The sequence below is a fragment of the Desarmillaria tabescens genome, assembly GCF_030435595.1.
Source record: "Desarmillaria tabescens strain CCBAS 213 chromosome Unknown EV420scaffold_3, whole genome shotgun sequence".
In the NCBI taxonomy this organism is placed as follows: domain Eukaryota; kingdom Fungi; phylum Basidiomycota; class Agaricomycetes; order Agaricales; family Physalacriaceae; genus Desarmillaria; species Desarmillaria tabescens.
Genome location: NW_026848302.1, coordinates 1714794 through 1739858, shown reverse-complemented (window position 1 = coordinate 1739858; position 25065 = coordinate 1714794). Strand labels below are relative to the sequence as shown.

General features: G+C 48.9%; 14 protein-coding genes across 14 annotated transcripts; 5 read left to right on the top strand and 9 right to left on the bottom strand.

Annotated features, from left to right (window-relative positions):
• Positions 1-593: 593 nt before the first annotated feature.
• On the bottom strand, positions 594-2085 carry EV420DRAFT_1508256 (uncharacterized protein). Its single transcript, XM_060471431.1, has 2 exons — positions 1486-2085; positions 594-1437 (listed from the first exon to the last, which is right to left on the bottom strand). The coding sequence occupies exons 1-2, from the start codon at positions 1752-1754 to the stop codon at positions 780-782; spliced, it is 927 nt and encodes a 308-aa protein (XP_060337930.1). The 5' UTR covers positions 1755-2085; the 3' UTR covers positions 594-779.
• Positions 2086-3782: 1697 nt separating this feature from the next.
• On the bottom strand, positions 3783-4699 carry EV420DRAFT_1636350 (ribonuclease-III-like-domain-containing protein; the record flags this gene model as incomplete). The annotated part of the gene is made up of 3 exons (XM_060476575.1): positions 3783-4013; positions 4065-4339; positions 4393-4699. The coding sequence occupies 3 exons, from the start codon at positions 4697-4699 to the stop codon at positions 3783-3785; spliced, it is 813 nt and encodes a 270-aa protein (XP_060337929.1).
• Positions 4700-4978: 279 nt separating this feature from the next.
• EV420DRAFT_1617410 (actin-related protein Arp3) lies at positions 4979-6682 on the bottom strand (the record flags this gene model as incomplete). The annotated part of the gene is made up of 10 exons (XM_060475231.1): positions 4979-5074; positions 5128-5167; positions 5224-5267; positions 5313-5438; positions 5488-5643; positions 5691-5703; positions 5733-6154; positions 6211-6493; positions 6545-6571; positions 6627-6682. The coding sequence occupies 10 exons, from the start codon at positions 6680-6682 to the stop codon at positions 4979-4981; spliced, it is 1263 nt and encodes a 420-aa protein (XP_060337928.1).
• A 105-nt stretch (positions 6683-6787) lies between these two features.
• On the top strand, positions 6788-8300 carry EV420DRAFT_1508245 (uncharacterized protein). Its single transcript, XM_060471430.1, has 7 exons — positions 6788-7268; positions 7312-7401; positions 7453-7520; positions 7568-7688; positions 7739-7766; positions 7815-8038; positions 8089-8300. The coding sequence occupies exons 1-7, from the start codon at positions 6807-6809 to the stop codon at positions 8227-8229; spliced, it is 1134 nt and encodes a 377-aa protein (XP_060337927.1). The 5' UTR covers positions 6788-6806; the 3' UTR covers positions 8230-8300.
• EV420DRAFT_1626607 (uncharacterized protein) lies at positions 8284-9124 on the bottom strand (the record flags this gene model as incomplete). Its single annotated transcript, XM_060476014.1, is given in 5 exon segments — positions 8284-8313; positions 8366-8476; positions 8496-8765; positions 8819-8901; positions 8950-9124. 5 exon segments carry the CDS (start codon positions 9083-9085, stop codon positions 8284-8286), a joined length of 630 nt encoding a protein of 209 aa, XP_060337926.1. The 5' UTR covers positions 9086-9124.
• Positions 9125-9145: 21 nt separating this feature from the next.
• EV420DRAFT_1617407 (uncharacterized protein) lies at positions 9146-10312 on the top strand (the record flags this gene model as incomplete). The annotated part of the gene is made up of 7 exons (XM_060475230.1): positions 9146-9263; positions 9297-9422; positions 9478-9633; positions 9686-9792; positions 9842-9931; positions 9966-10202; positions 10253-10312. 7 exons carry the CDS (start codon positions 9146-9148, stop codon positions 10310-10312), a joined length of 894 nt encoding a protein of 297 aa, XP_060337925.1.
• A 337-nt stretch (positions 10313-10649) lies between these two features.
• Positions 10650-14435, bottom strand: EV420DRAFT_1636345 (coatomer protein; the record flags this gene model as incomplete). Its single annotated transcript, XM_060476574.1, has 19 exons — positions 10650-10681; positions 10734-10856; positions 10909-11033; positions 11087-11148; positions 11200-11340; positions 11390-11523; positions 11592-11654; positions 11709-11796; positions 11849-11962; positions 12014-12031; positions 12078-12209; positions 12259-12380; positions 12429-12960; positions 13012-13141; positions 13187-13334; positions 13583-13952; positions 14007-14028; positions 14082-14221; positions 14274-14435. 19 exons carry the CDS (start codon positions 14433-14435, stop codon positions 10650-10652), a joined length of 2658 nt encoding a protein of 885 aa, XP_060337924.1.
• A 118-nt stretch (positions 14436-14553) lies between these two features.
• On the top strand, positions 14554-16449 carry EV420DRAFT_1508232 (RuvB-like helicase 1). Its single transcript, XM_060471429.1, has 7 exons — positions 14554-14752; positions 14809-15028; positions 15079-15320; positions 15421-15678; positions 15724-15884; positions 15937-16077; positions 16133-16449. The coding sequence occupies exons 1-7, from the start codon at positions 14573-14575 to the stop codon at positions 16299-16301; spliced, it is 1371 nt and encodes a 456-aa protein (XP_060337923.1). The 5' UTR covers positions 14554-14572; the 3' UTR covers positions 16302-16449.
• Positions 16450-16463: 14 nt separating this feature from the next.
• On the top strand, positions 16464-18504 carry EV420DRAFT_1636343 (SWI/SNF complex protein; the record flags this gene model as incomplete). The annotated part of the gene is made up of 4 exons (XM_060476573.1): positions 16464-17120; positions 17174-17591; positions 17632-17788; positions 17835-18504. The coding sequence occupies 4 exons, from the start codon at positions 16464-16466 to the stop codon at positions 18502-18504; spliced, it is 1902 nt and encodes a 633-aa protein (XP_060337922.1).
• A 63-nt stretch (positions 18505-18567) lies between these two features.
• EV420DRAFT_678315 (uncharacterized protein) lies at positions 18568-19660 on the bottom strand. Its single transcript, XM_060483056.1, has 6 exons — positions 19469-19660; positions 19254-19411; positions 19084-19201; positions 18967-19027; positions 18794-18914; positions 18568-18745 (listed from the first exon to the last, which is right to left on the bottom strand). Exons 2-6 carry the CDS (start codon positions 19277-19279, stop codon positions 18631-18633), a joined length of 441 nt encoding a protein of 146 aa, XP_060337921.1. The 5' UTR covers positions 19280-19411; positions 19469-19660; the 3' UTR covers positions 18568-18630.
• Positions 19295-19952, bottom strand: EV420DRAFT_1326254 (uncharacterized protein). The gene is made up of 3 exons (XM_060468752.1): positions 19726-19952; positions 19469-19674; positions 19295-19411 (listed from the first exon to the last, which is right to left on the bottom strand). The coding sequence occupies exons 1-3, from the start codon at positions 19901-19903 to the stop codon at positions 19361-19363; spliced, it is 435 nt and encodes a 144-aa protein (XP_060337920.1). The 5' UTR covers positions 19904-19952; the 3' UTR covers positions 19295-19360.
• On the bottom strand, positions 19953-22050 carry EV420DRAFT_1508226 (uncharacterized protein). Its single transcript, XM_060471428.1, has 5 exons — positions 21770-22050; positions 21397-21723; positions 20935-21346; positions 20509-20884; positions 19953-20458 (listed from the first exon to the last, which is right to left on the bottom strand). The coding sequence occupies exons 1-5, from the start codon at positions 21998-22000 to the stop codon at positions 20026-20028; spliced, it is 1779 nt and encodes a 592-aa protein (XP_060337919.1). The 5' UTR covers positions 22001-22050; the 3' UTR covers positions 19953-20025.
• EV420DRAFT_1508224 (guanylate kinase) lies at positions 22051-22943 on the bottom strand. Its single transcript, XM_060471427.1, has 3 exons — positions 22710-22943; positions 22454-22656; positions 22051-22405 (listed from the first exon to the last, which is right to left on the bottom strand). The coding sequence occupies exons 1-3, from the start codon at positions 22825-22827 to the stop codon at positions 22118-22120; spliced, it is 609 nt and encodes a 202-aa protein (XP_060337918.1). The 5' UTR covers positions 22828-22943; the 3' UTR covers positions 22051-22117.
• On the top strand, positions 22942-24971 carry EV420DRAFT_1300653 (kinase-like domain-containing protein; the record flags this gene model as incomplete). The annotated part of the gene is made up of 10 exons (XM_060468388.1): positions 22942-23215; positions 23286-23363; positions 23426-23548; positions 23601-23697; positions 23748-23853; positions 23907-24038; positions 24097-24298; positions 24353-24496; positions 24544-24674; positions 24731-24971. The coding sequence occupies exons 1-10, from the start codon at positions 23189-23191 to the stop codon at positions 24969-24971; spliced, it is 1281 nt and encodes a 426-aa protein (XP_060337917.1). The 5' UTR covers positions 22942-23188.
• Positions 24972-25065: the final 94 nt, after the last annotated feature.

The following is a 25065-nucleotide window of genomic DNA, read 5'->3' as shown; positions in this document are numbered from 1 at the left end:
CTTCTAAAATTAATCCCAAACAATGAGAAATGATGTGTTCCCCACTAATTGTTTTGGGTATTAGCTGGTATTGGAAGCCTGGGCTTGAGCCTGAGGCTTGGGCTTTCAAAATATGAAGCCTGAGCCTGAGCCTTCAACAAGCCCACCCCTATGGCTCAGCTTTTCAGGGCCTGGCTTGGCTCAGCCTGGCTCTGCTTAGGGCTTCATGCCAGGCCTTTCAAATCACTAATACAGCTTCATGCAAAGATCACACACAGTACACCTATAGTATCAAATTAAAAAGGGGAGACAAAGAAGAGGAAGAAGAGTATTAAATGCACACACCAAAACATACAGCATCCTATGAGTGTGTGCTTGCACTACTCTCACATCCCAGAAGCTAGAGCAAAGTTCCAATTCCAATTATACTACTGTGACTAGTATAATTGGAACTTTGCTCTAGCTTTGCCTCCTCCTTGCATGCCATTGCTGTTGACTACCTGTCACAGCATCCTATAGCTATGAATTCGGACAAACTGCCCAAATTTTCGGAGATTGGAGATCTGGGTTGATGGTGTCCATTGACCACTGAAAGTTGAGTCACAGCCAAGTCAAGCCATTTAGTGCCTGTCATTTTGGTGACTCGACTCGAGGACGCGGAGCCAAGCCGTGGCAATGGAAAGCATGTAGATAATAACTATGTACAGTAACAGTAAAATTACAGCTCTGAAGAGGCGCATAATGGTATCAAGAAGTGAATGCGAGACAATAAGTAAGTACGTATACAAGGAAATTGTTGTCTATTGAACTAAACCTCCCTTGAGGTTTCCCTTCCAAGCGCCATGGCCAAGACTGACTTCCGCCTGATCCTCCTGGGTTTGTTGATAATATGGCTGAGGCTGGTGGATATAGTGCCTCTCGACGCCGATACCGCCGTCATTCAAAGTGATGGCAGAGCCCAACTCACGGCCTGTCCTCGTTACGTTGATGGGAGCGAGAACGGGAGGGGGGCTGTCGTAGCCATTACGATACTCGTTGTCGTATACGTACGGCGCCGCGGGAGTAGATGGACCGGAGCTAACGCTATCCGGGGACGGGGGAGAGATGTGAGAGATGGAATGGCGGGAGGAGGCGGGCACAGGCGGGGAAATGGCGTATGTCTGTGGATATTCCTGGTAGGAAGAGGAAGGTCGGAATGAATAGGAATTAGGGAGGTTGTATTGCAGCTCGGGGGACGCCGAGTCTGACGAGCGGAGGGTTGCGGTTGCCGGGAGGGTCGCTTGAGTGAGAGGCGGGGGTGAGTCGGGCGGGGGTGAGTGGGAGGGCTGGCTATAAAGGCGGGCTGGTTCGAGGGCGGGAGGGGCGGGAGGCGGGGAGGGAACGCGTTTGGAAGTTGAACCACGGGCCAAACCGGCACGATTATTGCGACGAGAACCGGGTGCGAGATGAATACGATAACTGGATGAGTTATGTAAGTCAGTGCTGTTCATCGAGATGGGTACTCACTGTTGTTGTAAATTGTCCTGCCTAGAGCACCTCGTCTCGCATCCCGGAAACGGACACTTGTGATTCCTCTCCCCCGTATGGACGCGATTGTGTCGTGCCAAGTGACCGCTGGTCGTGAAGGCACGGTCGCATGTTGGACAAACGTGCCGTTTCTTGGAGCCCGACGACGCAGCACTGGAAGCAGTAGCCGTCAAAGTTGGTGACGGTGAAGGAGAGTTGTATGGCTGAGAGTCAGCCCTGGAAAGTTTTGCGGAGTCAACTCTAGGCATCAGGGAAACCCTGCAAGGTGGGGAGAAGGGAGTCAGAATGAAGATGGGAGTTGAAAAGACGCGTTTATGTTGCTGTACGTAAAATCATAATTTGCTCACAATAATTTGTTTTCTCTGAAATACAAATAGAAAATATTGTCATCACTGAAAATAAAATACTCAACTGCTGCTTCCCCGTCACTTTCGGAGCCGTGTCCGCTAGCGAATACTCTCGTTATACCTTCCTTTGCATCCCCATGGACGAACAAGCTCGACAGACGCCGCCCAGCTAACGGTTTTATTTTGGTTTTTATTTCTCGTCGTTGATGGCTTCTCCCAGGCACAACATAAAAACGTAATCCGCCCTTCTTCCGAATCACCGACTCATGATAAGCGTCGCCGTTTGGATCAGCCAGCAAGGGTCTCCTGTTGCCCACCTGATCTTACCACCGGCTGCGCGCACATTGTTCTTCATTATTACGGTGCATCGTGCAATCAACATGCAAAGGGCTGCAAAGGGGGGCGTTTCATGAGTTCGTTCCACTAAGCCCTTTCTGGTCTCAAATTTCATTTTCGGGATGCCGCCGGCTCGGCTTACACCTTGCACCGTCCTCCCTGCTTGCGATCGAACGAACCTGCAGCGACGTCTCTTTGCTAAGAAAGAAAATGTTTACAGGTAACGATACCTCTCCAAGACTTGGTCCGTCTCAAAGGACGAGCCCACATTGCAACAAGGTGTTCCATCTGTTTCATAGAACCAAAAGGAGCATTCCCACTGATGGCGGCCTTGCCCCGTGAACCCAACCGACGGTCTAGGCTACGTCAGAATCCAAGGCCTCGGTTCATACGTTATCTTCCTATACCCGCACAGTCGCACAAAAGTCGGTAACGAATCCCAAGATTCACACGAAATCTTATAGAAGAGATTCTCTTCGAACCCTGTCTCTCTTCTCCCTCCCCGTCGACCCTGCTTTTTTCCCGAGCCCTGATTATCGCACCCTGCCAGATCATCCTTCTCATCCTGACTTTCCCGGTTCACTCGGTGCCCCATTCAATGATGTTCCTGAACAAATCAACCGCATTGTTAACCTTGATATAGCACTCAATCATTCGTCGAACAATGTCCTACATTCATCGACACTTCAAGATAGGCGCTCAATCTAGGATCTAGGCCAGACAGCAGACCCTTCATCTAGACACGCGTACACAGATTCTCCATACCTAAATGAAATCGTAATAAAAAAAACATGTTTGCATTCCCGCCGTCCATATACTGCTTCTCTGTCAAGCATTGTACACATTTCACGTAACTTGCGAAACATCAGACCCACACCATGATGTCAAAATACATCGCCTCTCAGCCAACTCAAAGGTGCGACTGTGACGGTGTCCGCATTACTATCGACTCACACACTTGCACTCTGCAACATCGGCAATGTGTTCCATCATTTTCGGTGCATATATAAAAGCTATCGCCATCCAGGGCATCCTGTCGGCAGCACTTTCTTATTTCCGCACAAACCTACAAATTCACCATCATTTGAGAGATCACGGGCAAGAGAACCTTTGCCTATCATTATTGCAAAGATGCTCCACAATGATCTGGAATCGATTCATCTGTCCTCGTGAGTGAGTCCACCAAAGACACCATGGAATTGCGCACGAACTGGCGAAGGCCTTTAGCCCGCAAATATGGAGCGATACCACCCTCTAGATCTCCTAGATGAAGGATTATTGTCTTCGCCTTTCCAAGCGAAAGAAAGCAACTACTCCGAGTCTCCAATGACCACAGCAGGCTAGTGGGGAATACATGTCTGGACCTAGAATGACAGACAAGATAACCCCGGCTCCCCGAGGTCACAAGGAGACTCTTGATCCACAGACAAACCTTCCTTAGGACCGAAACTAATACTTGAAGCGTGTCGAAATTTGTCTCAGGCCTCACAGCAAGATGGGGATTAAATATATTAGGTTAGTTATATCCTTCGATTAGCTTCTGCGCGTAAAGGTCAGTGAAAGAGGAAAGATAACCAGAGTAATAATCAAAGCTCACGTTAGCTTAGTCGCCTTCCTCCCTGTCGTTGTTTCTAGGCCACTCAGCTCTTCAGCGACAACCCTGTCGTTCAACTGGCCAGCTACCAGGGGGCCCTGCATCCCACCCATCCGATTGCACGCTGCCTTAGCATCGCCGTGGAACCGCATTGGCAGCCCCACTTGCTCATCAATCAGCAGATGAGGTAGCAGTCGTGTGTGGAATACACGATGTGCCGTCGATGCGCCCTACCTCAACATCAGCCTACAACTAATAGCAAAGCAAAAATTCCGACGTACAAACTGCCTGAAAACACCACCAACCACAGCACTGACGGTGTCACCTTGCACCTTCCAGAGCCCAAGACTAGAGCTTGGGCCTTCCACAGATCCAAATTTTGGCACAGCAGGAACCCATCGCATGATACTCCCTACTCCCCATTCCCGCCCGACGTGCTCTCCCAATAGATATGTATTCAGCGTCCGTGCAACGATTACTTCCAAGTCATCTGATGGGTGCAACTCAGGCGAAGTACTGAGAAGGAGAAGAAGATATGTCTCGAGTGTACGTCGGCCTACGTGCCCAGTGAGTAACATAGACACTTCCACCAACGAAAACCAGACACACCGATGAAACTGAGCCCGCCATTGTGTCCTTGCGCAGCGGCAGGATGACTCGCGTGCGTAAGTATCCGCTGCGCCAGCTCAGGAGGGAATGCAAGACCAGGAAAGAGAGAATCTAAATGAGAGCTGAATGGATTTTTGGGGGACGTTGGCGCTGGTCGACGCCTAGGCTTTTGCGGCTGTTTCCGTGTAGTTGATAATTTTTGTGGGCTAGCTGTACGAGGAATATTATCGTCGCCCTCATCGGCGTCGTCGACATACACCTCCCTCCGAGGCGCGTTGGTCTCATGAGACGGCGGTTTTCTCAGCATTGCCGCTGCTGGGCTATACAGTCTCCGTCCAGACACATTGCTCCCTGACCGCCACGCAGAGTGGGAAGAAGGCCTTATACAACGGCGTAGACAAAGAGACATTCAAGCACGTCGTCGGAAACGTCGTCGACGAGCAGATTTTTGGAGTCGGTTGTGGATGAGAGAGAAAAGAAATATCATCACGTGCTGAGTCGCGTGACAGTACTCTCTCAGGGGCCTTATTTTATCAAACCTACGCCTGCATCCATTTTATTCAACAAGCACAATTACAATATTCTATCATGTAGCTGTTCCGAAAATTTGGTATCTCCTGCAAATGCTTGGTCCAATCTCATCATACTGCGCCTTGGTATGACAAGAGGTGTAGAACTCGGGCTACAAGCGAAGATAAGTATACCAGTAGTTTCAAGAGGGGATGGATATCATACCAAAGATGCCAGTAGAGAGCCACCAAACCATACAGCATACCTGATGAAGCAACATCAAGCTAAAATCTAGAAATAGAGGGAAGGCTTAGCACGCACCTCTGTCGTTTGTGAGAGATAACATCGACTTCCACTCCAGAAGACTACGGCATAATGAGAATCATCTGCAACATAAAGTCGATACGCACCTTCAAAGCACTCCCGCTAGCAAGGACGCTCGCATCCAAGCGCCGATCGACGAGTAGTTTCAGATCACGCTTCAAACGGTTTCCAAAGTGCTGGAACATCGTCGATCCACCGGACAATACAATATTCTGGTTAGAGTTTGTTAACCGGTGCTGTGACGCGCGCTATGAAACTGACCTTGTATAAGCCTCGACGAACGTCGATGGGAGATTGTTGGATAACATCGTCGACGATCTCCGGTAAGGGAGTCAAAAAGTCCGAAGAGTATATCTCAGGGTTGAAGAAAATCTCTGGCGCAAGGAAACGTTCATAACCAACATCGATGCCATATTTCTGGTTTAGAGTTAGAGGCTGTACACAGTAGCATGTGGATCACACACCCTTCCGGTAACACTATGTTCACCTTCATACTTTCAAAGTACTTGTATGGCTCGACGTCGTACTTCCGGAACTCCTTTACGATATCTTGGCACACGTAGCTGAACGACTCTTTCACCTTTCCTGCTACTTTAAGCTGATCCTCCGGAGGGACGGTAGCCATCTCGCCTCGCTCCCGAAGGAGGTTCAACACGAACTGTGAAATGTCCCTTCCTGCAATGGGGATATGCTTGATAGCACTTCCGATGACGTATCCTTCTGCACAGGGAATAACGTGAGTAACGCCATCACCGGAGTCAATGACGGTTCCGGTAAGTGTACGGTCTGTGACTCGGTTGGACGTCCAGGACGCGGCGAGGGCAAGCACGGCCTGCACGGCGATATACAGGCCCTTGATGTTGAATGATTCAAAGAAGATCTCGGCAGTTTGTTCGCGATTTTCTGGAGCATTGAGCGGCGGTTCAGTCTATCTCTGGGTATAAGCATTTACTGGGGCACAGTCATCCAACTATAGCAACTCACTAGGAGGAAATGATGGTCTTCTGGTTCTGCCCTGAGATATTTGAAGATGGTCTGCTCCCAGTAACGCTCCATATAATCCCAGTTGTCTATCATTCCATGACGGATGGGGTAGTGGACACTGTATCCGGGCGTCTTTGCATTTGCTAGAGCTTCGTCACCGATGAAGAAGTCAAGGTCTTCAACACCACGCTTGGATGCAAGATGGCCAGGTTTGGAAGGAACAGCTGGTGCACGAGACGATTGAGCAACAGTACCGCGAGTGGCAATCGCTGTCGGGAATACACTGTAGAATTTCGCGTCTCAGCAATGTAAATGGATGCTGCATGGTACTCACAAGGAAGGATCAGAATTTCCGGCAAACCTTGCATCCAAATCATCGTAAGCAACCAGGGAATACAAAAAGGTAACACATTTACCCTATTTTCGAGTACCCGGTCCCATTATCGCATATAATGGGCGCTAGATTGGACATGGTAGTGGATGGCAAGACGGATGGGTATCCGTAGTAGTGGCTGCAAGGCGCCCGAGTCAAGCACAGACAAACATAGCGGCTTTCCGGGCCGCTCGACCAATGTCGATCTCAACGGTATACTGCGATGAACGCCGCCTTTCGAGCAGGATGGACACGGTCGTTTTCCACGTCCAGGCCAAGATTCAACCGTGCTATCGTGTATAGTCAGAACGGGAATCCAGCAGAGGTCCTCAGCGCCATGACTTTATCCAAGCTGGATCCCCCGAGGCCATCCACCGTCAATGTCAAGTTCTTACTCTCAGCAATCAACCCTGCTGATATCAATGTTATCGAGGGCGTCTATCCTGCAAAGCCTCAGCCTGTGCAGGGAACAGGCTCAGACAGTGTATTCATTGGAGGAAACGAAGGGCTAGCTATCGTTACAGCGGTTGGCGAAGGCGTCGACTCCGTGAAACCCAACGATTGGGTTATTTCAACAAAGGCTCAGGCTGGCACCTGGACGGCAGTCAAGAACATCTCTGCTGAAGAACTTCTTAAGATACCCAGCCCAGAAGGACTCAGTGAAGTTCACGGGGCAACTATGACGGTATGCGAAGCGTCAAGTTCTGGTTTCTTCTAATTTCTTCCAGGTCAATCCCCCTACAGCATACAATATGCTCAATGAGTTTGTCGATCTCAAACCCGGTGACTGGGTCATCCAAAATGGCGCCAATAGTGCTGTCAGTAACACTTTTACGTTCCGCTCTTCATGCCCATCTCTTGACTACTAGGTCGGCCAAGCAACTATTCAAATAGCCGCCGCTCAAGGATTGAAAACAATTAACTTTGTCCGTAACCGGTATGTTTTACGCTACCTCTTGACTGTCAATCTGATGGAAGTATTAGGGACAACATCGCTGATCTAGTACAAAGACTGGAAGCCTTGGGTGCAAATAAGGTGTTCACCTATGACGACCTCAAAGACCGAGAGCTTCGTAAAAAGATCGCTACCTTGACTGGAAACACGGTAAGCGTCTACTACTATTATCTGGCCTAGTATCCAAACCAAGACCACAGGATATTCGCTTGGGACTGAACTGTGTCGGTGTGTATGAAGACCTACCTCCTTGACAAGTTATTCAGTGCTCCTCAGGTGGACCCGAGACGACACAAATGGTAAAACTCTTGGGCAACAACGCCCATTTGGTATCCTACGGCGCGATGTCCAAGCTACCACTCTCATTCCCGACATCCTTGTTCATTTTCAAGAACCTCACAGCCCACGGATTCTGGCAACACGGTTGGTATCAACGACGGAGCCGCACCGATCGCGAAGATCTAATGCGCAAGTTAGTTGACTTGACGCAACAGGGCAAGGTATGTCAGCAATCATTGTTTAGTGTCAGATGTACTAAAAAAATGTACAGCTCAAGGAACCTGAGCATGAAGTCATGACGATTCCTGCTCATGAATCCGATGAAGAAGCGACAGCACGAGTCAGGAACATTTTCAAGGCAGCGCAGAGCCACGGAAAGAAAATCTTGCTCAAGCTGGAGAGTTTCTCATAGTTACACAAGATTGAATGAAAATGGAAATAATGTCTGTCGTTATTATAAACAGTGCTACCGCATTTGCCTGTCTTCGAAGAAACGCTACAGACATTCAGAACGACCGAGAAACCAGTATGGAACACAGAACGCTCACCTTGAGATGCCGCAGCTGCCATGCACAAGTAAGAATTAAAACCATTATCTGAGCCACACTGTACCATACGGCCCGCGCATTGGTGGCCTCGCTAAGATTCCTATAATCCGCCTCCCGCTCCCGCTGATACTGCTTGCTCCCGTCGAATGTCCTCGAGTTTTTGGTTCAAGTCGCGTACTTTAGCTGCAAGCTCGGAAACATGTGATCTATCTTGCTCTATGTTGCCCTTCGTCTTGCCGACGACGATGTCAAGGTAAAGGCGAATATGGGTACTGGAAAACCAGGACGTGTAGTTGGTCGAGAGACAGATAGAATGGTCTCCTGCATCGTGGGAGGTGAACGTGAAGCGGCCTTCGGAGGGGCCTTTTGTTCTAACAACGGAGTCACCGCTTTCTACTTCCTGGATAAAGTAAATGAATACGTGTTCAGTACGGAATGGTTTGAGATGCGTACTTCAACATCAACGTGTATTCCAAGTTTATCGTCATTTATGTACGTCTGCTGGGGCTCTGACCACTCGAGGGCACGATAATGACCTGGACAACAGTGAGAAACCAGTACCAAGACTGAAGAAGACACGTTACCCTCGACAACAGTGTCCGTTGGCAGCTCCTCAATGAAACAGCGCTTTTCGTTGGCGTCGAGATAGAAATGGAGAGCATTGACGACAGCAAAGGAGAGCGAAAGAAAGCAGAGCGAGAGGAACGGATGGCGGCGCATGGTCGAGGAAGACAAACAGAAGTGTGACAAGTGTGACAGAGTTCCTCGTTGTCTCCTACGATGATGGCGTACTACTCCCGCCCTTCGTACGCCGCTGAGACTCCTCCGCCAGCGAACATCGCTCATCCCGTCCCTCACCAGTCCGTTGCACCCTATCTTCCCAATGCCAGCTCTCACAGTACCATCCCTGCTCACCTCACCACATATGAAGACGGCAAAATCTATGCTCTGGTCATCGAGCTCATGGACCCAATGGCAAGAGAAGGAGCATTGCTTGAGCTCAGCAAGAAGAGAGAGCAGTACGATGACCTAGCCTTGGTTCTATGGCATTCCTTCGGTGCGCCGCTTTATTCTCTAGTGTAGACTCAGCTTGACGCCAAGCTCCCGCCCAGGCATCATGCCAGCCTTGCTGCAAGAAATCGTGTCTGTATATCCGCTACTTTCGCCACCGAATCTCACTGCACATGTCTCTAACCGGGTCTGCAATGCCCTTGCCTTGCTGCAATGTGTCGCCTCCCATACGGACACGCGTCAACTCTTCTTGAATGGTCCGTGCATTTTTCTTCGGCGCGACGTGGGCTCACCCTTTTCTTTGTATAGCGCATATACCTCTTTTTCTATATCCTTTTTTGAATACCACCTCCAAAACACGCCCATTCGAATACCTTCGGCTTACTTCTCTGGGTGTTATTGGGGCACTTGTCAAGGTAAGCCCTCTCCCTACATTTACAATCACTGCCGTCTCATACATATTAGCAAAACGACAACAACACGGTCATCCACTTTTTATTATCTACCGAAATTATCCCTCTCTGCTTGCGCATTATGGAAACTGGCTCAGAGCTTGTCGAAAACTGTCGCTATTTTCATCGTCCAAAAGATCCTCCTCGACGAAACCGGACTCACTTACATATGCCACACCTATGAGCGGTTCTATGCTGTCGGGACTGTCCTTAGCAACATGGTCAGCCAACTCGTCGAGACACAGGCTGTTCGACTGCTCAAACATGTCGTTCGGTGTTATCTCCGCCTTAGCGACAATTTGCGGGCACGAGAAGCCCTAAGAGCTTGTTTACCAGAGCCGCTGAGGGATCAAACGTTCAGTACCCTTCTCAAGGTTGGCCTTCCATGCTTCTTCTAAACAACGGCTGATATTATTTCTGACAGGGAGACATGGTGACGAAGAGATGTTTGACGACCTTGCTTAACAATTTGAATGAACCATGATGCACTTCGCTTATTTCACTTATTTCCGTCATCTATATATTGCTAGCTTCGGGGCAACAGTATCATATTTGTAGTACAGATCAAAATATTGTATAGTAATTGTTGAATAGCCAGTTTTCGGCAATGGAAGTAGATTATCGTATCCCACCAAAGAGAAGGAGCATTGCAGGTCATATTTGTACTTACATTGGCGGAAAGGAAATCACGCACTGACACTTTGCTAATTATTTAACCTGGCTCTTATTTAGATCCCAAATGAGAGAATCGATATGATCTTAAATACCGTGCGAGACAACATTACTGACACTATTCTATGGCCGCATTATTTAAAAGGAGGCTACAGTGATATAGGTTTACTATCCTTTTGCGCTTGATACAGTCAATGCAGTGTGTGCAGGTACCAGAGACGAGCCAGACTCACCCATTGTAATCCGATCACCCAATGAAAGAGCTATACCCTGCGTCTTGCTACGAATTCTCACATGGCCTGTAATGGTACCCGCCTCCGTCCGTTCAATACTTAGATTGGCCAGTGCGTCTTCGCCTATTAGCCCGGTATCAGCGATGGAATCATGTCCTCCAGGAATGACACCTACCAAACAGGCTTCTTGCATACATATTTGCGGACAAGAAATCGCATTCTCCGGAAAGGGCACCGTCAGGTGTCAGACACGACATATTCGTCGCCTTCATGACATGTTTGAGATACTCTCTTGGATCACTAGAGAGCGAGTACGTGAGTCCCCTCATCAATATGAGCTTTGCAACACATACGACATAGAATTGTTGACGTTGACTCGATTCTCCCATTCGAATTCGGTCCACATACTGCGGAACTGCGGATGAACTGAGTACTCTATCTTAACCAGAAGGTTGGTATGATTCACCTGCGCCTCATTGCAGTAAGCCGGTTTGATATAGTCCATGATATCGATATGAATGTCGTTGAGAATGACACAAGCCTCTGACATATTGTGACCCTCCCAAAGTATACTTCCGAAGATAACACCAGTCTCCGTCGATGACACCTGTTGACTAGTGAAATTCGTGTTCGAGAATGATGACGGGAAGACAAACTTTAATAGTGGCTTTGATACTCTGGAATCCATGGGGACCGATGGTGTATACTGACGGCCTCTCGACAATTTTGAGATCGCCCAAAGTAGCAAAATCCAGGCAAAGGTTCTGCAGCGTGTTTGGTGTTTGGTTAACTAAAAGCACGTCTTTTGCACCAAATGATGTTAGTGCATTGCGGGCCTACAATATACTAAATGCTCACCAAGCATGATATCAAATCCATGCATCTTGACATAGGCTTCGGCATATATTGGATCGGAAAATCCTGGCAAGATGCATTAGCGGTCCGTTGCAAAAAAAGGTTGTTTAAGGATCTTACCAGTAAGCTGAGCAATTCGGCTAAGATTAGAAATGAAGTCTTCTTGTATTTCGCCCGAGCCCGTTGCACGACCGACATCCTCATCATCCTATATGACAAAATGAATACTTGAGAAGTAAGATACGCACAGATACGCTTACATCGATGGTATCATCGTTAGTCTTCTTGGAGAACTGCCTGAATGTCAGAAGATCGTCGACTTGAACGACCGCTGTCTTCGTCGCTTCCGTCTCTTTCTTCTCAAGAGCTCGCTTCTAAATAAAGGTTCAGAATTTGCCTTTGTTAAAGTGGAATTGGAAAGAGACCTCTTGAGCAGTGAGCATCTTAGAGAAGGCAAGTTTTAGAATCGGTGAGGAAGACTTCGTGGACCACGGGCTGCGCTCGAAGCTCGCTGAGAGTTTGTATGCAATTCATTATACGCTCGTTGGAGTCTTCATCGATCTGAACTGTGACAAATTTGGACTGGCCAACACGAATGATTGAAGTCATGATCAACATTGCCTATTTGCAGAAAATTAATGAAGACTCAGAGTTTAAAGAGGAGGTATACCTCAGCGCGTAACGAATTGGAGGAAACAGTATCTTGACTCAGATCATCGAAACGAAGGGCAAGCTTACAAAGAGCCACTGCTAAGACTGCCCCGGTGAAGAAATCACCTCCAAGAATGAGTGCTACCATAATATTAGACAAGCGCAAAAATCAAGCTAAGTATTGCTTACTTCGCAAGGGAGGTTTAGCAGCGGCTTTAACAGCTTCCAAACGAGATGCAGCTGTACTTGAATACGCTGTTTCTGTCGCATATGTGCCGTCTGCCAATACTTTCGGTCGTCCAATAACTTCAGCCGTTTCTCCCTTCTCCGTTTCGGGATCCTCCCCACTCGCTTCATCTAGCAATCGTTGTTCTGAGGCGAGAATGGGGATCTCGCCCAATACTTTCCTTACAGCTTGCATAGTTTCCTGGATATCCACTGCCGTCTCGACGTATTCACCCAAAATCCATAGCACTCCACGGAAAACCTTCCCAGACTTGATCTCTGGTAAGGTTTGTATCAATCTTTCACAAATGGCTGCTCTGAGATTGGGGAATTTCTCTACAACTTCACGCACAAAGGCGACAACGTCGAGAGCGGAGGGGTTACTTGTATCACCGAGGAATTCCATCAGCGCATGTACAACGCTAGCCGCAACCTCAGAGAACTTGATAGCCGTGACATGGATGGATTGGATGAGGAGTTGTCTATACTCCGAAGCCTGAAAGATACAATTGAGTATATAAATCAATGGCCAAGAATATGGTCCTACCTTGTCGAAGTCGGCTTCTTGAGTTTTTTGAAGCTGCTTCTTTAGGAAGAGAACGACTTCTTCAACATTACGACTCGTTGTCATACTGAGAACCACACTGATAGCCTTCCGACGGACTTCCATGTCGGCACTGAAGACGCATTAGTGAAGTAAGTATACAAAGAACGTCACTTACGTAGACAGGATCTGCAACACGTCCATTATGAGGCCATCCATGACATGGCCATGCCTTGAACGAAGGGCGTCGAGACGATCTAGCACGATGAGCTTGACGTTATTATCTGATTCCTTTATTATGAGGTTGATATAGCAGGACGCAGCGGCTGATAGGTCATGTCAGAAAGGGAACAGCGTGAAGAAGTACAACGGTACCTTTGACCGCTGCAGGGTTTTGTGTAAGCGCTAGTCAGTGTGGTTGCCTGCCTCGTATTTAACAGCGTGCGAGGAGACGTTGAGAAGGTCAAATATGCACCGAATGTAGCGGCCCTATCAAGTTCAAATATAGATGGGCAGGGTAGAGGACAGGAGCGTATACATACACGCTGGGCGGATTCATTTTTACAATCCATACGTATCACCTCAATAATGCTCATCTGCAACGCTTCATCTAGGGACGGAATGGAGTCGTAAATGCTCAAAATGTACTCGACAGCCTTGGGCATAGAACAATGAGCCAAAAACACGAATGCATTGCGCTTGCAGGTAGAGTCGGTTTCCGCAGCGAGGAAGGTAAGCATGAGCTCGGAGGCATCTGGGATGAGATGCTCATATTCGCGATAAATGGAATAGACGGCGAACACTGCGTTTTTGCGGACGTAGGAGTGCCGATGCTCCAGACAAGATCGACACGTTGGAATAAGAGGTTCGAGGAGCTCAGAATCTTTGGCGATTTTCTGCAGGAACCGTAGAGTTGCACCACGGATGTACTCATTTGGGTGTTGCTAAAGAAAATGTGAGTCTAAGAGCTGGTGAGTTGCATAACGAGAAGGATATACCAAGTCATTTCGAATGGCGTTGCTGGACACAAAAGGTCAGCCATCGTCCGGTACAGCAGCTGATCATATACGCACACGACAAGAATCATTTCCTGCTTCAGTTTTCCCTGCTCGTCGTACTTTGGACAGACTTCCCAGTAGAAATGCAATAACTTCTTCAGCTGCTTGTTCCGCGAAGGCAATACGAATTGGATAATGGGCATGAGCAACGCCGGCTGGTTCTCAAATGAGTGTCCTATATCATCCTCGATGCCATGCTACCCTCACCTGAGGATTTCCATTGATAGTCGAAATGACGATCCGGCGCAACGTGTCGATTTTGACTTCATCTGAGCCCTTTTCAAGGAGCTGGCGCAGTTCGGACGCCGAAGGAGATTCAGTGGCCGACTCGAAGATGACCGTGTAGCATGACGTGTCTGCAGTAGTCATTGTGGTCGACGGCGACGACAACAGAGAAGGAAGGTGGACAAAGGTGTAGCGGTCGTAACGCGTTGACTTTAGTCGGCTTATGTCACGTACCTGTGGGAAAGTAAAAAGCACCGCGCTCGTTGTCCTGAACGTCCTTCATGGCGTCGTCATCGTCTACGCCTGTTGCTCACAATGCTCTTCCACCACCGTCAGTGCCTTCTGCCGGTCGGTCGTCGCGAATAGCGCCCCATTCACACATCAAAGGTCTCGGTTTGACGCCTGAGGGCCTTGCAACCGTTGACGGCGCTGGATTCATTGGTCAGACCGTTGCTCGCGAGGTAGGCCCCGCCTCCGTCTCGGATACGTCAAGTAATATCTCTTAGGCTTATGCTAGGCATGCGGTGTCATTGTGGATCTGATAAAATCTCGCAAATTTTCCGGGCGAGCCCTTTTGCTTGCAGGCGCGCCGGGAACAGGCAAGACCGCCCTCGCGTTGGCTGTATCACATGAACTCGGGGCGAAGGTTCCCTTCTGCCCTATGGTTGGATCAGAGGTATACAGCACAGAAGTCAAGAAAACAGAAGTTCTTGCAGAAGTTTTCCGAAGGGCCATTGGTATGATTCCATGATATCATATATTGTAGAGTCCCTAATGATCCTTCTAGGCCTCCGTATTAAAGAAACAAAGGAAGTATATGAGGGTGAAGTTACCGAGCTTACCCCCGCCGAGTCTGAAAATCCCTTGAGCGGTTATGGCAAGACTGTCTCTCACGTTATCGTCCATCTCAAGACAGTCAAGGGCGTCAAGCAACTACGCCTTGATCCTAGCATATATGAATCAATACTGAAGGAAAAGATCGTGGTGGGAGATGTCATTTACATTGAAGCCAACACTGGGGCAGTCAAGGTAAGTTTGTTCCGACATCTTTGGCGAGCATTTTGTTGATGTCGCGTCTAGCGAGTAGGCCGTTCAGATGCATATGCTTCATCATATGATCTTGAGTCAGGAGACCTATGTCCCCCTCCCTAAGGGTGATGTCCATAAACGTAAAGAATTGGTCCAGGATGTTACTTTGGGAGATTTAGACGCAGCAAATGCCCGACCTCAAGGCGGACAAGATATCATGAGCGTCATGGGTAGTCTTGTAAAAAGTGGACGTACCGAAGTTACAGATAAACTCCGGCGCGAAGTTAACAAGGTCGTCAAAGGTTATGTCGACCAGGGAGTGGCCGAGGTGGTACCAGGAGTCGTGTTCATTGACGAGGTTTGCCACTCTTTTAATTATGTTCTAACCTGCTAATCATTTTAGGTGCATATGTTGGACATTGAGTGTTTCACCTACCTGAATGCGCTTCTGGAATCTCCCATGGCTCCCACCGTCATTCTTGCGACAAATCGTGGTAATGCGCTGGTACGAGGGACGACTGACATCATATCTCCTCATGGTATTCCCATCGACCTGTTGGACAGGTTAGCGTCTTGATTTGAAACCAACTCCTTCTACTGACCGACATGGCGGCAGGTGCATGATTGTTAAAACTGAAGGATATACCCGTGAACAGGTTGGAAAAGTTGTTCAACTTCGTGCGGACGTCGAGGGTCTTAAATTGAGTCCTGCCGTTCTCGCACGACTGGCAGCAGAGGGAGAAAAGAGCTCACTAAGGTTCTGCGCCATACTTGCCATTACCGTCTTGCATGTGCTCATTTTTAAATTTCAGATACGCCCTTCAACTACTCGCACCTGCATCAATCCTAGCCAAGCTGGCGGGTAGGTCGCAGATTGAGGACGAGGATATTGCCGAGATGAATGAATTGTTCCTTGACGCCAAAACATCTGCGGCAAATATTGGGGACCACGTAGCCGATGGTGACAAAATGAGCTTGTAGAAAAATGCCTTTCGTTATGGAGTCTCTTGTTGTTTTGCTATATAATTCATAAAGTAGTGTTGCTCGTTCTCCGTGCCAGTTAACCCCTATCCTTTGTTTGTTCCTGTTGCAACTCGAGGTTGTTGAAAGGACACAGCCACCATTTCTTCGTCACATTCAACGATGAGCTCGCCAAAACGACCGGGGTCTCCTTCACCAGGCTCTGATTCGAAACGTGTAAAACTCTCAGTAACAGAACAAAACCAGGGTGTATCCGCTGTCGACCCCGACTCTGCACCCGGTAAACGCAGCGAGCTCGACCCCGTCCAGTCCGGTGACATTGGGAACCTTCCCAGCGAGGAGGGTGCTGCTACAGGAGAATCATCTTCTCGACCTGATGTACGCGTGAAGGTGTTGGGAGAGGATGAGGATGGTGGAGACGTTTCTATGGGTGAAGATGACGGCGAATCCGGCGACGAAAACGACGATGAAGACCCAGCGCAACTGGAAGCTACGCGCCTCCGTCTTGAGGAGCAGGCAAGGAAATACTTGGCTTCACAGACCCATGAAGTCATCATTCCGTCGTATTCTGCTTGGTTCGACATGGCCAAGATACATCCTGTCGAGCGCCGAGCCTTGCCTGAGTTTTTCAACTCCCGGAATCGGTCAAAGAGCCCAGCAATATACAAGGATTACCGCGACTTCATGGTCAATACCTATAGGCTGCGACCCACGGAGTATCTCACCGTCACTGCCTGTCGTAGAAATCTTGCGGGCGACGTCTGCGCCATTATGCGCGTCCACGCGTTTCTCGAGCAATGGGGTCTAATTAACTACCAGGTGTGTGCTACCCAGTTCAATCTTCGGCTGTGTCGTTAAGTATTTCTTTATAGATCGACCCAGATGCTCGTCCTGCCGCCCTTGTTCCTCCATTTACAGGCCACTTCCGTGTTATACTTGACACGCCACGGGGTCTTCAGTCACTCCACCCCGGCTCGAAACCTCCCAATCCTGGCGCAGCTGCCGTCAATGGTGCTCAAAAATCCAACTCTTCAACGAATTCTGCCTCTCTCGAACTTCGTTCATCCATATATCAGACTTCATCCAAGTCAAGTCGACCCGTCAGTGCCTCAGAGGCTAAGGACCTTGCAAATGGGACCAATGGAAGCACGCCTGCGAGCGGTCTCTACACTTGCGACACCTGCGGTTCCGATTGTACCCCCGTCCGTTACCACTCTCTAAAAGAGAAGAAATTCCATCTTTGTGCTCCGTGCTACCTCAACGGGCGCTTCCCTTCTACCATGTTCAGCGGTGATTTCGTCAAGCTGACGAGCGCTACTCCCGTCGGCAGGGGAGGGCAATGACAGCTGGTCAGATCAAGAAATTCTCTCGTTGCTCGAAGGAGTGGAGATGTATGATGATGACTGGAGTAAAATTGAGGAGCATGTCATGACCAAGACCGCTCAACAGTGTATACGCAAATTCTTGGAACTGCCGATTGAGGACCCGTACCTTGAACAGTGAGGGGGCTATGGGTCCTCTTAGGTTTAGCAGAATGCCATTCGAGCAGGCCGATAACCCTGTCATGAGTGTGGTCGCCTTCCTGGCTGGGGTTGTGGGACCAGGGGTGGCGGCAGAGGCAGCAAAAACGGCTTTGCATGAGTTGACAGATGATGCGAAGCCGGAAACAGGGAAACAGGATGACAAGATGGATCAGGACCAGCCTGAAGGCGAAGCCGGAAAGGCGACGGCTGATGAGAAGACGGTAGAGGAAGGCAAGGCTCCATCTCGTACCCTGCCTCACTCCAAAGTTGCCCGAGCAGCTGACTTGGCGCTCAAATCGTCTGCCAAAGCCGCCCAGTCTCTCGCCGATGCCGAAGATGCGCAGATCCGGTCAACTCTTGCTTCGATGATCAAGCTGACGCTCACCAAGCTGGAATTGAAGATGTCGCAGTTTGAAGAGCTGGAGGACATTCTAGAAGAGGAGCGGAAGGGACTGGAGAGCACCAGGATGGCCCTTGTGCAAGAACGGTTAGGCCTGAAAAAGATGGTAGACAATGTCAAGACTCTCATTGCAAAGAATGGGACCGGGGTCAATGGCCTTGGTAATGTGTCGCTTGGGAACAGTGGCCAAGGGACTGTTATCAATGAGGTGCAGTCTGGGACGTCAATGGAGGGAGGTTTGGGGCCCGTAGAGGACGGCAGCATGTTACAGCTGACTTAATTCTGTGTATGTTCTGACCCTTATATATATTTTGCTATTGTGCTCTGGTGTACATTATCCTCCATATCGGAACAGATGCATTCGTTAAATGGCCAACGTAGATAAGTATACAGTTACAGCCTTTATCTAGCGGGCCTGGCCCATTTGAACGTAGGGTAGGGTCAATTGCCACCACACAACCATTCCAAGACCAACCAGCCCATGGATTGTTCCCCACGCAGTTTCTGGGGTGATGCGATACCTATAGGCATATGAGAGAAAGAAGAACGGACTGTGTTGATTGACTCACTGCTCGAAGAAGGGTCCGAACGAGTAGGGAATGAAACGAGGGGCGTAGTAAAGGACGGTAGAAGCTGAACTATGGTATACACATAGACCCATTGCCAAAGCTCGTTTACCTGGAAGAAATTCTGCAGGTGCGATGTAAACTGTGGTATCGAGGAGAGAAAGAGAAGAGCATACCTGGCAACGGAAAACACAATAGCGCAACTATGCACGACGCCAGAGCCAAGGATGCATACAACTGTCGAAATTCGATGGATCGTGGCAGGAAAAAGCGATCGGGTCACGAATACTCACCTTGAGAAGGACCAAGGTGGTGTTGGTGAGCTGCAGAAAAGGCAGCGTGGCAGGGGACCATACGCCCTGGATTGCTAGAGGAATTTCGACTGCAATATGCAGCAGAAAAACGACAGAACTAATAGTATTCACGATGAATATAGGTGAGACGGGCACCAATATAAACGTACAGAGGGCTACGAGGTGGAGCAGACATGGTGGTCGTTGGAATAGCCGCTATTTACTTTCTCACGAATAAATAAAGACGAATGAATGTCAATTTTCTCTATCGCATCATCTATTGAACATTGTACCCTATCAAGCTTCTCCTTCCGAGTATCTCCCCAATCTAAAGCAAAATATTTCAGTTCCTTCATAATAATGATAAAAAACCGAAATTCCGTACTTTGAAGATACCATATGCCTCTAGCGCATACACGCCGACCTTGGCAAAGTTTAGCTGCCGCCACTTGAGGGTCGACTCCCAGATCTCCTTGTACGCAACCTTGACCTCTGCAATGGACTTGGGTGGTGCCAGTCCCTCCGCAACGTAAACTTGCTTCGCCAGAGACCGTACAACCGCAAAATTGTATACTATCGGTTCCCGGTAGGCTAGTTATCCCTTCAGCACCACGGCACAGAGGACGAGAATCAGTGACGTACCTCCCAACAAGCTCCCAGCTCTCTCTCCCAAAGGCCCTAGAGCCTTGATAATCTTCTCAGCACCAGCCTTTCCTTGCTCAAAGGCCTTTCCGGCTACTTCCTGCGCCTTTTCTTGTGTCGACTTTGTCGAGTATTGCCGAGCGTGGCGAGCTGTCTGGATGATACGGGCCCGTAGCATTTTTGTCGAGGTGGAGGGAAGAATTAGGGACTGTGGGAAGTTGGGATTGGCTCGGAACGGAACGGACGATCTAATCTTATCAGCGGATGCAAAAATTATTACACAATCTATATTACTCTATCTTACATCCTTTCAAGTGGCCGAATGCTCAATAGCCTCATCGCGGCAGCCAGGACATCCCGTGCAGAATCGTATAGCCACATCCTCGCCCTCGCTTTCTCTATGTCCTCTTCTCCCTTGACTACTACCGTCTCCCACGCGCTGGAAATAGCATGACTGAGCCTGAACGCGAATGTCACCACCCCACTAGGTTCATGTGTTTTCAGAGCGACCTTCACTACATCTGGATATGATCCCAGAAGGAGAGCGATATCGCGCGCGTGTTGCGACTGAGTCAATGTTTCGATGTTGATCTGCGATGGGGGAGGAAGAGGAAGAAGATGTGGGTTTTTTCGACCAATAGATGCGAGCCGGACATGCGCGTATTGAAGGTAGGGACCTGTGTCGCCCTCGAAAGATTTCATTCGGTCCCACGTAAATGTGTAGTTGTTGATCCTGTACACGCCATGAGAAGACATAGAATGTAATAAGGTCCATTGACTTGCCGTTTCGCAGCCATGTCCTGTATTTTCACACCGGTGATACCAACTTCTCGACTCGTCGTTTCGGGGTCCTCTATAGCAGCATATTTGTCTTCATTCTTTTGCATCTGCTCATGCATCACTTGGGCAGCCTCTTTGATGATCTGGTCCAAGAATACGACAGTTCCTTTTCGTGTACTCATGCCCTGAACAAGTCCGTAGTTGACATGCTCAAGAGTTTTCGCCCAGGGGAACTCTAGAAGCTGAAGAATCTTGAAGAACTGCTGAACATGAAGATCTTGCTGCGACGATATGACATATATCATCTTGTCGAATTTGTACTTTTCATATCGTTCAATGGCACCTCCAATATCTCGAGTCAGATATATCGAAGTCCCATCTGCAAAGAAACCGTGAGCACTAGATCAATTACATGAAAGAACGACGTGCCCTTTTTGCGGAGAACAGCCTTTCCGAGCTTCCACTTCTCCAAATCGACAATTTTTGCACCATCAGCATCAGTGATAAGACCCATGTCCTCTAGGCGGGCCTGTGCCTTGTCCTGCCATTCCTTTCCAACCATACTCTCGCCTGTGTATACGTCAAACTTGACATTCAGTCGGTCATATTCTTCAGCGTATTTCTTGACGCTCAACTCTCGCCAGACCCGCCAGTTTGTGAGGGCAGTCTCGTCGCCGTCCTCCATCCTTTTGAACCATTTACCTGCTTCAGCCTTGACCTCAGGGTTGGCTTCCGCATCTTTATTAATCTTGACATATATGTCGAAGAGGTGCTTAATCGCATCTTTTTCGAGTTCCTCTTGGGATCCATATTTCTCAAAACCGACTGCGATAAGACCAAACTGGGAATCTCGTTGAACGACGTGAGCTGCGAGATACAAATTTAACTGACCTGGGTGCCCCAGTCTCCGAGGTAGTTCATAGAAATAACATCCCAACCACAGCTTTTGTACAGGTTGGCGAGAAACGCGCCGATGATTGTACTTCGAAGATGTCCAACATGGAAGGATTTTGCAATATTGGGTGAGGAGTATTCGATAACCAGCGTTTTTCCCCTGCCAGAGACGTTTGTGCCGTATTCGGGCTCTCCAGAGGGTGTACTGTGGGTGAGGGTATGTATTTGGGTAAGGACATCTCGGATAACGGTGGATGTTGTCAGCTGGAAGTGAAGAAAGGCTTTGTCATGTGTAACAGAGGCGACATATTCGTCTGGTTGAAACTGGAGAAGATCAGACTGACAGAGAAAATATGAAACGACCACACACTTGAGCGATAACTTTTGCAGCGAGCTCATCGACCTTGCCTGGGAGACGGAATCGCAGAAGGGCGACGGTGAAATCGACGCCTTTTTTTCCGTAGTCGACGCCTGAATATGCCTGCTCTATGGTCAAAGGAGGCAGAGCATCGGCTACTCGTTTTGCAATGGCTGTCCTGAAGGTATCGAGAGCACATCGAGAGGGATCTGTGCCGGGTACAGAGGGAAGGGACGAGGCCATGGTAGAAAAGAGACGAAAGGGTCGTAGTCGGATCGCGTTGAAGAAAGCCACAACTGGTATTTATTCAAGAAAAAATGAATGATATCGATGGAGTCATTGATTAGCACAGCCACTACTCTAGTCATCTAATATTGGCAGAGCGTCCGATGCAATCTTTTCTCCCAATGCCAGCTGCTTGAACAGCATATATGCTCTCTCAAGGTCATCGTTCACGATAACATAGTCGTGAACATTCGGCTCCTTGGCGTACTCAATCTCCCTCAGCGCCATCGCCAGCCGCTTCGCGACAGACGCCTCCGTTTCTGTGCCTCGTCCTTTCAACCGCTCACGCAGCGATGCCATCGTAGGTGGAGAAATAAAGCAGTACACCGGATTCAGCGATGTCGCTTTGATTTGTCGGACACCCTAGTAGAAGGTCAATGCATGCTAGATCCCAGCATCCTAGCCACATACCTGCGCCTCGATGTCGAGAATGCACCGCCGCCCTTCCTTTTCTACCTCCCTGACGGTCTGAAAGCTTGTCCCGTAAAAATTCCCAGAGAACTGCGCGTGTTCAATAAAGGCGCCTTGGCCAAGAAGCTCCTGGAACTTGTCCACTGTCACAAAGTGGTACTGCTTTCCGTCAACCTCGCCTGGTCGAGGATCACGAGTCGTGTCTGGGCCCGTTCAAGCCTTCTTTTCAACGATTACGACAACAGGAGGCACCCACGGGAAACGCTGAAGCCAAATTTATCGGGATACTCTGCAAAGAGCCGTTGTAAAAGAGTGCTTTTGCCTACGCCAGAAGGGCCAGAGAGAATGAGAGGACGGAGGAAATCCGGGAGCATCGAAGTGTAGATGAGGTACGATGAGCTCGGGGTACTTGGAAATCAAAGATAGAATTCTGATGTCACGTGCCATCCTTCCGGTGTCACGCTGCTGTGATGGATGTGACTTGCATCAATGCGTGTCACGCTATCTCTCTTCTCCTGTCCCCCCTCCCTTACCTTCCCCGCCTACCACACTCTACCGTCTCCTTGCCCTTTCTCCATACCCGCCGTCGTCGAGTATTCTCGGTTCACCCTTCATTTGTCGAGGAACTCTCTTTATCCCTTCCCAAAGGCTGGCTTTCGCGAAATCACTACCTCTGCTACCTTTACGTCTCATCAGTACCTGCTGTATCTTGAAACGCGGTAGCGACGAGCTATCATGGGCGGAGTCTGTTGCAGGCCACAGGTGTGATTCCGTTGCTTCATTTGCGATGCCAGCGACGACAGCTCATCCTAGTCTATCTTTGCACCACCAGCCGATTGATTTTGATGGTGAAGTCACCCTCTTCCACTTTGTTCTCCTGCGATGTGTAGGGAAAGGCGCCTTCGGCAAGGTATCTTTTTTCATTTGCAAACATATCTTATCTTGAATTCTCATATCTACCACCGTCTGCAGGTTCGAGTCGTCCAACACAAACAGACAAGAGATCTTTACGCCCTTAAATACATCAACAAAGCAAAATGCGTGAAGATGAAGGCAGTTCCCAATGTCATCCAAGAGAGACGGCTCCTCGAGGAGGTGTGCATGTTCCTGGCTAACATGCTATTGGCGCATTGACTCCCACGTTTAGGTCGACCACCCATTCATTGTCAACCTCCGCTACGCTTTTCAAGACGATGAGAACTGTTTCTTCGTGCTCGATCTCATGCTTGGTGGCGACTTGCGATGTGTGTTCAAATACTGCCTGGAGTACCTGCAACGGCTCATTTATCCTCAGTTCACCTAGAGCGGCTTGGATCACTCGAGGAAGATGTTGTGAGGTTCTATGTTGCCCAGCTCTCGTCCGCTATAGCATTTCTCCATGACAACGGCATAATGCATCGGTCTGTATTCTCATTACCCCGCCTACGTCGACCTATGCTGACTGAATGACCAGGGACATAAAACCCGATAACATTCTATTGGACGAAAAAGGGAATGCACATCTGACAGATTTTAACATCGCTGTCCACTTTAGCGAGCGGCGGCTAAACGGCGTTGCAGGCTCCATGGCATATATGGCTCCAGAGTGAGTCATCGTCCGAGTCGCACCAAACGCTTTGTATTTTTGATCTCTATTCTTGTAGAATTCTTGCTAAGAGGGGCTACACGTGCCATGTCGACTGGTGGTCCTTGGGTGTCTGTGCGTACGAGCTTCTCTTCGGGCGGCGTCCTTTCCGAGGACGGACAAACGGCGATCTCACATACAGCATAACGAAGGATCCTCTAAAGTGGCCTGAGGATGCGGAGAAGAAATGTAGTAGACCTGGCATGCTCGTCCTGAAAGGGGTGAGTCTCCTATATGTACCGATCCAGACCTTAAGCTTACAAGGGCCTTCAAAGCTTCTGGATCGTGATACCTCTAGACGATTTGGATGTAAGCCAGATGGAGAGGGTTATCAGGAACTTCGTCGGCATCCTTGGTTCAAATCCATTGACTGGGATACATTGGAAACGAAAGAACAGATACCACCATTTGTCCCTGATGTGAGTATAATGCATATCATGTGTCCTGTGCTGACGATACTGTACAGGCGAAGAAAGCCAATTTTGATGCATCTCACGAATTAGAAGAACTTTTACTGGAAGACAATCCGCTGAAAGCAAAAGCCCGTAAAGCTAATCAAGATAATCTCAGCGCTGAAATGAGACAGATGGAAGACCAGTGCGCTCTTGTGACTTCTGTCTCATTTTACCTGTTTTGACGATTATCGGACATAGGTTCACATCATATGACTTCAAGAAAATGCAACGACGCTCGTATTACCCACATAACCAGCACCTAGTATCCATGGCTACGGCAACGTCGTCTGGAATGGCATCGTCACGACCTACCACACCCGCGAACGAACTTCGCGTCGATAGTGGAATAACGATTAACAATTCCATAGATATCCCCACCCCCGATACCGACGGAATACCCCACGACAAAGAACTACCTTCAGAAAAGGATTACCGGTGACCCTGTACGTATTTTTGGCGCCACTGGTCTGCTCAGGCTCAGACATCAGCGTTTCAACAGCAATTATGCCTTCCTTTTTCGTCGTGTACATGCA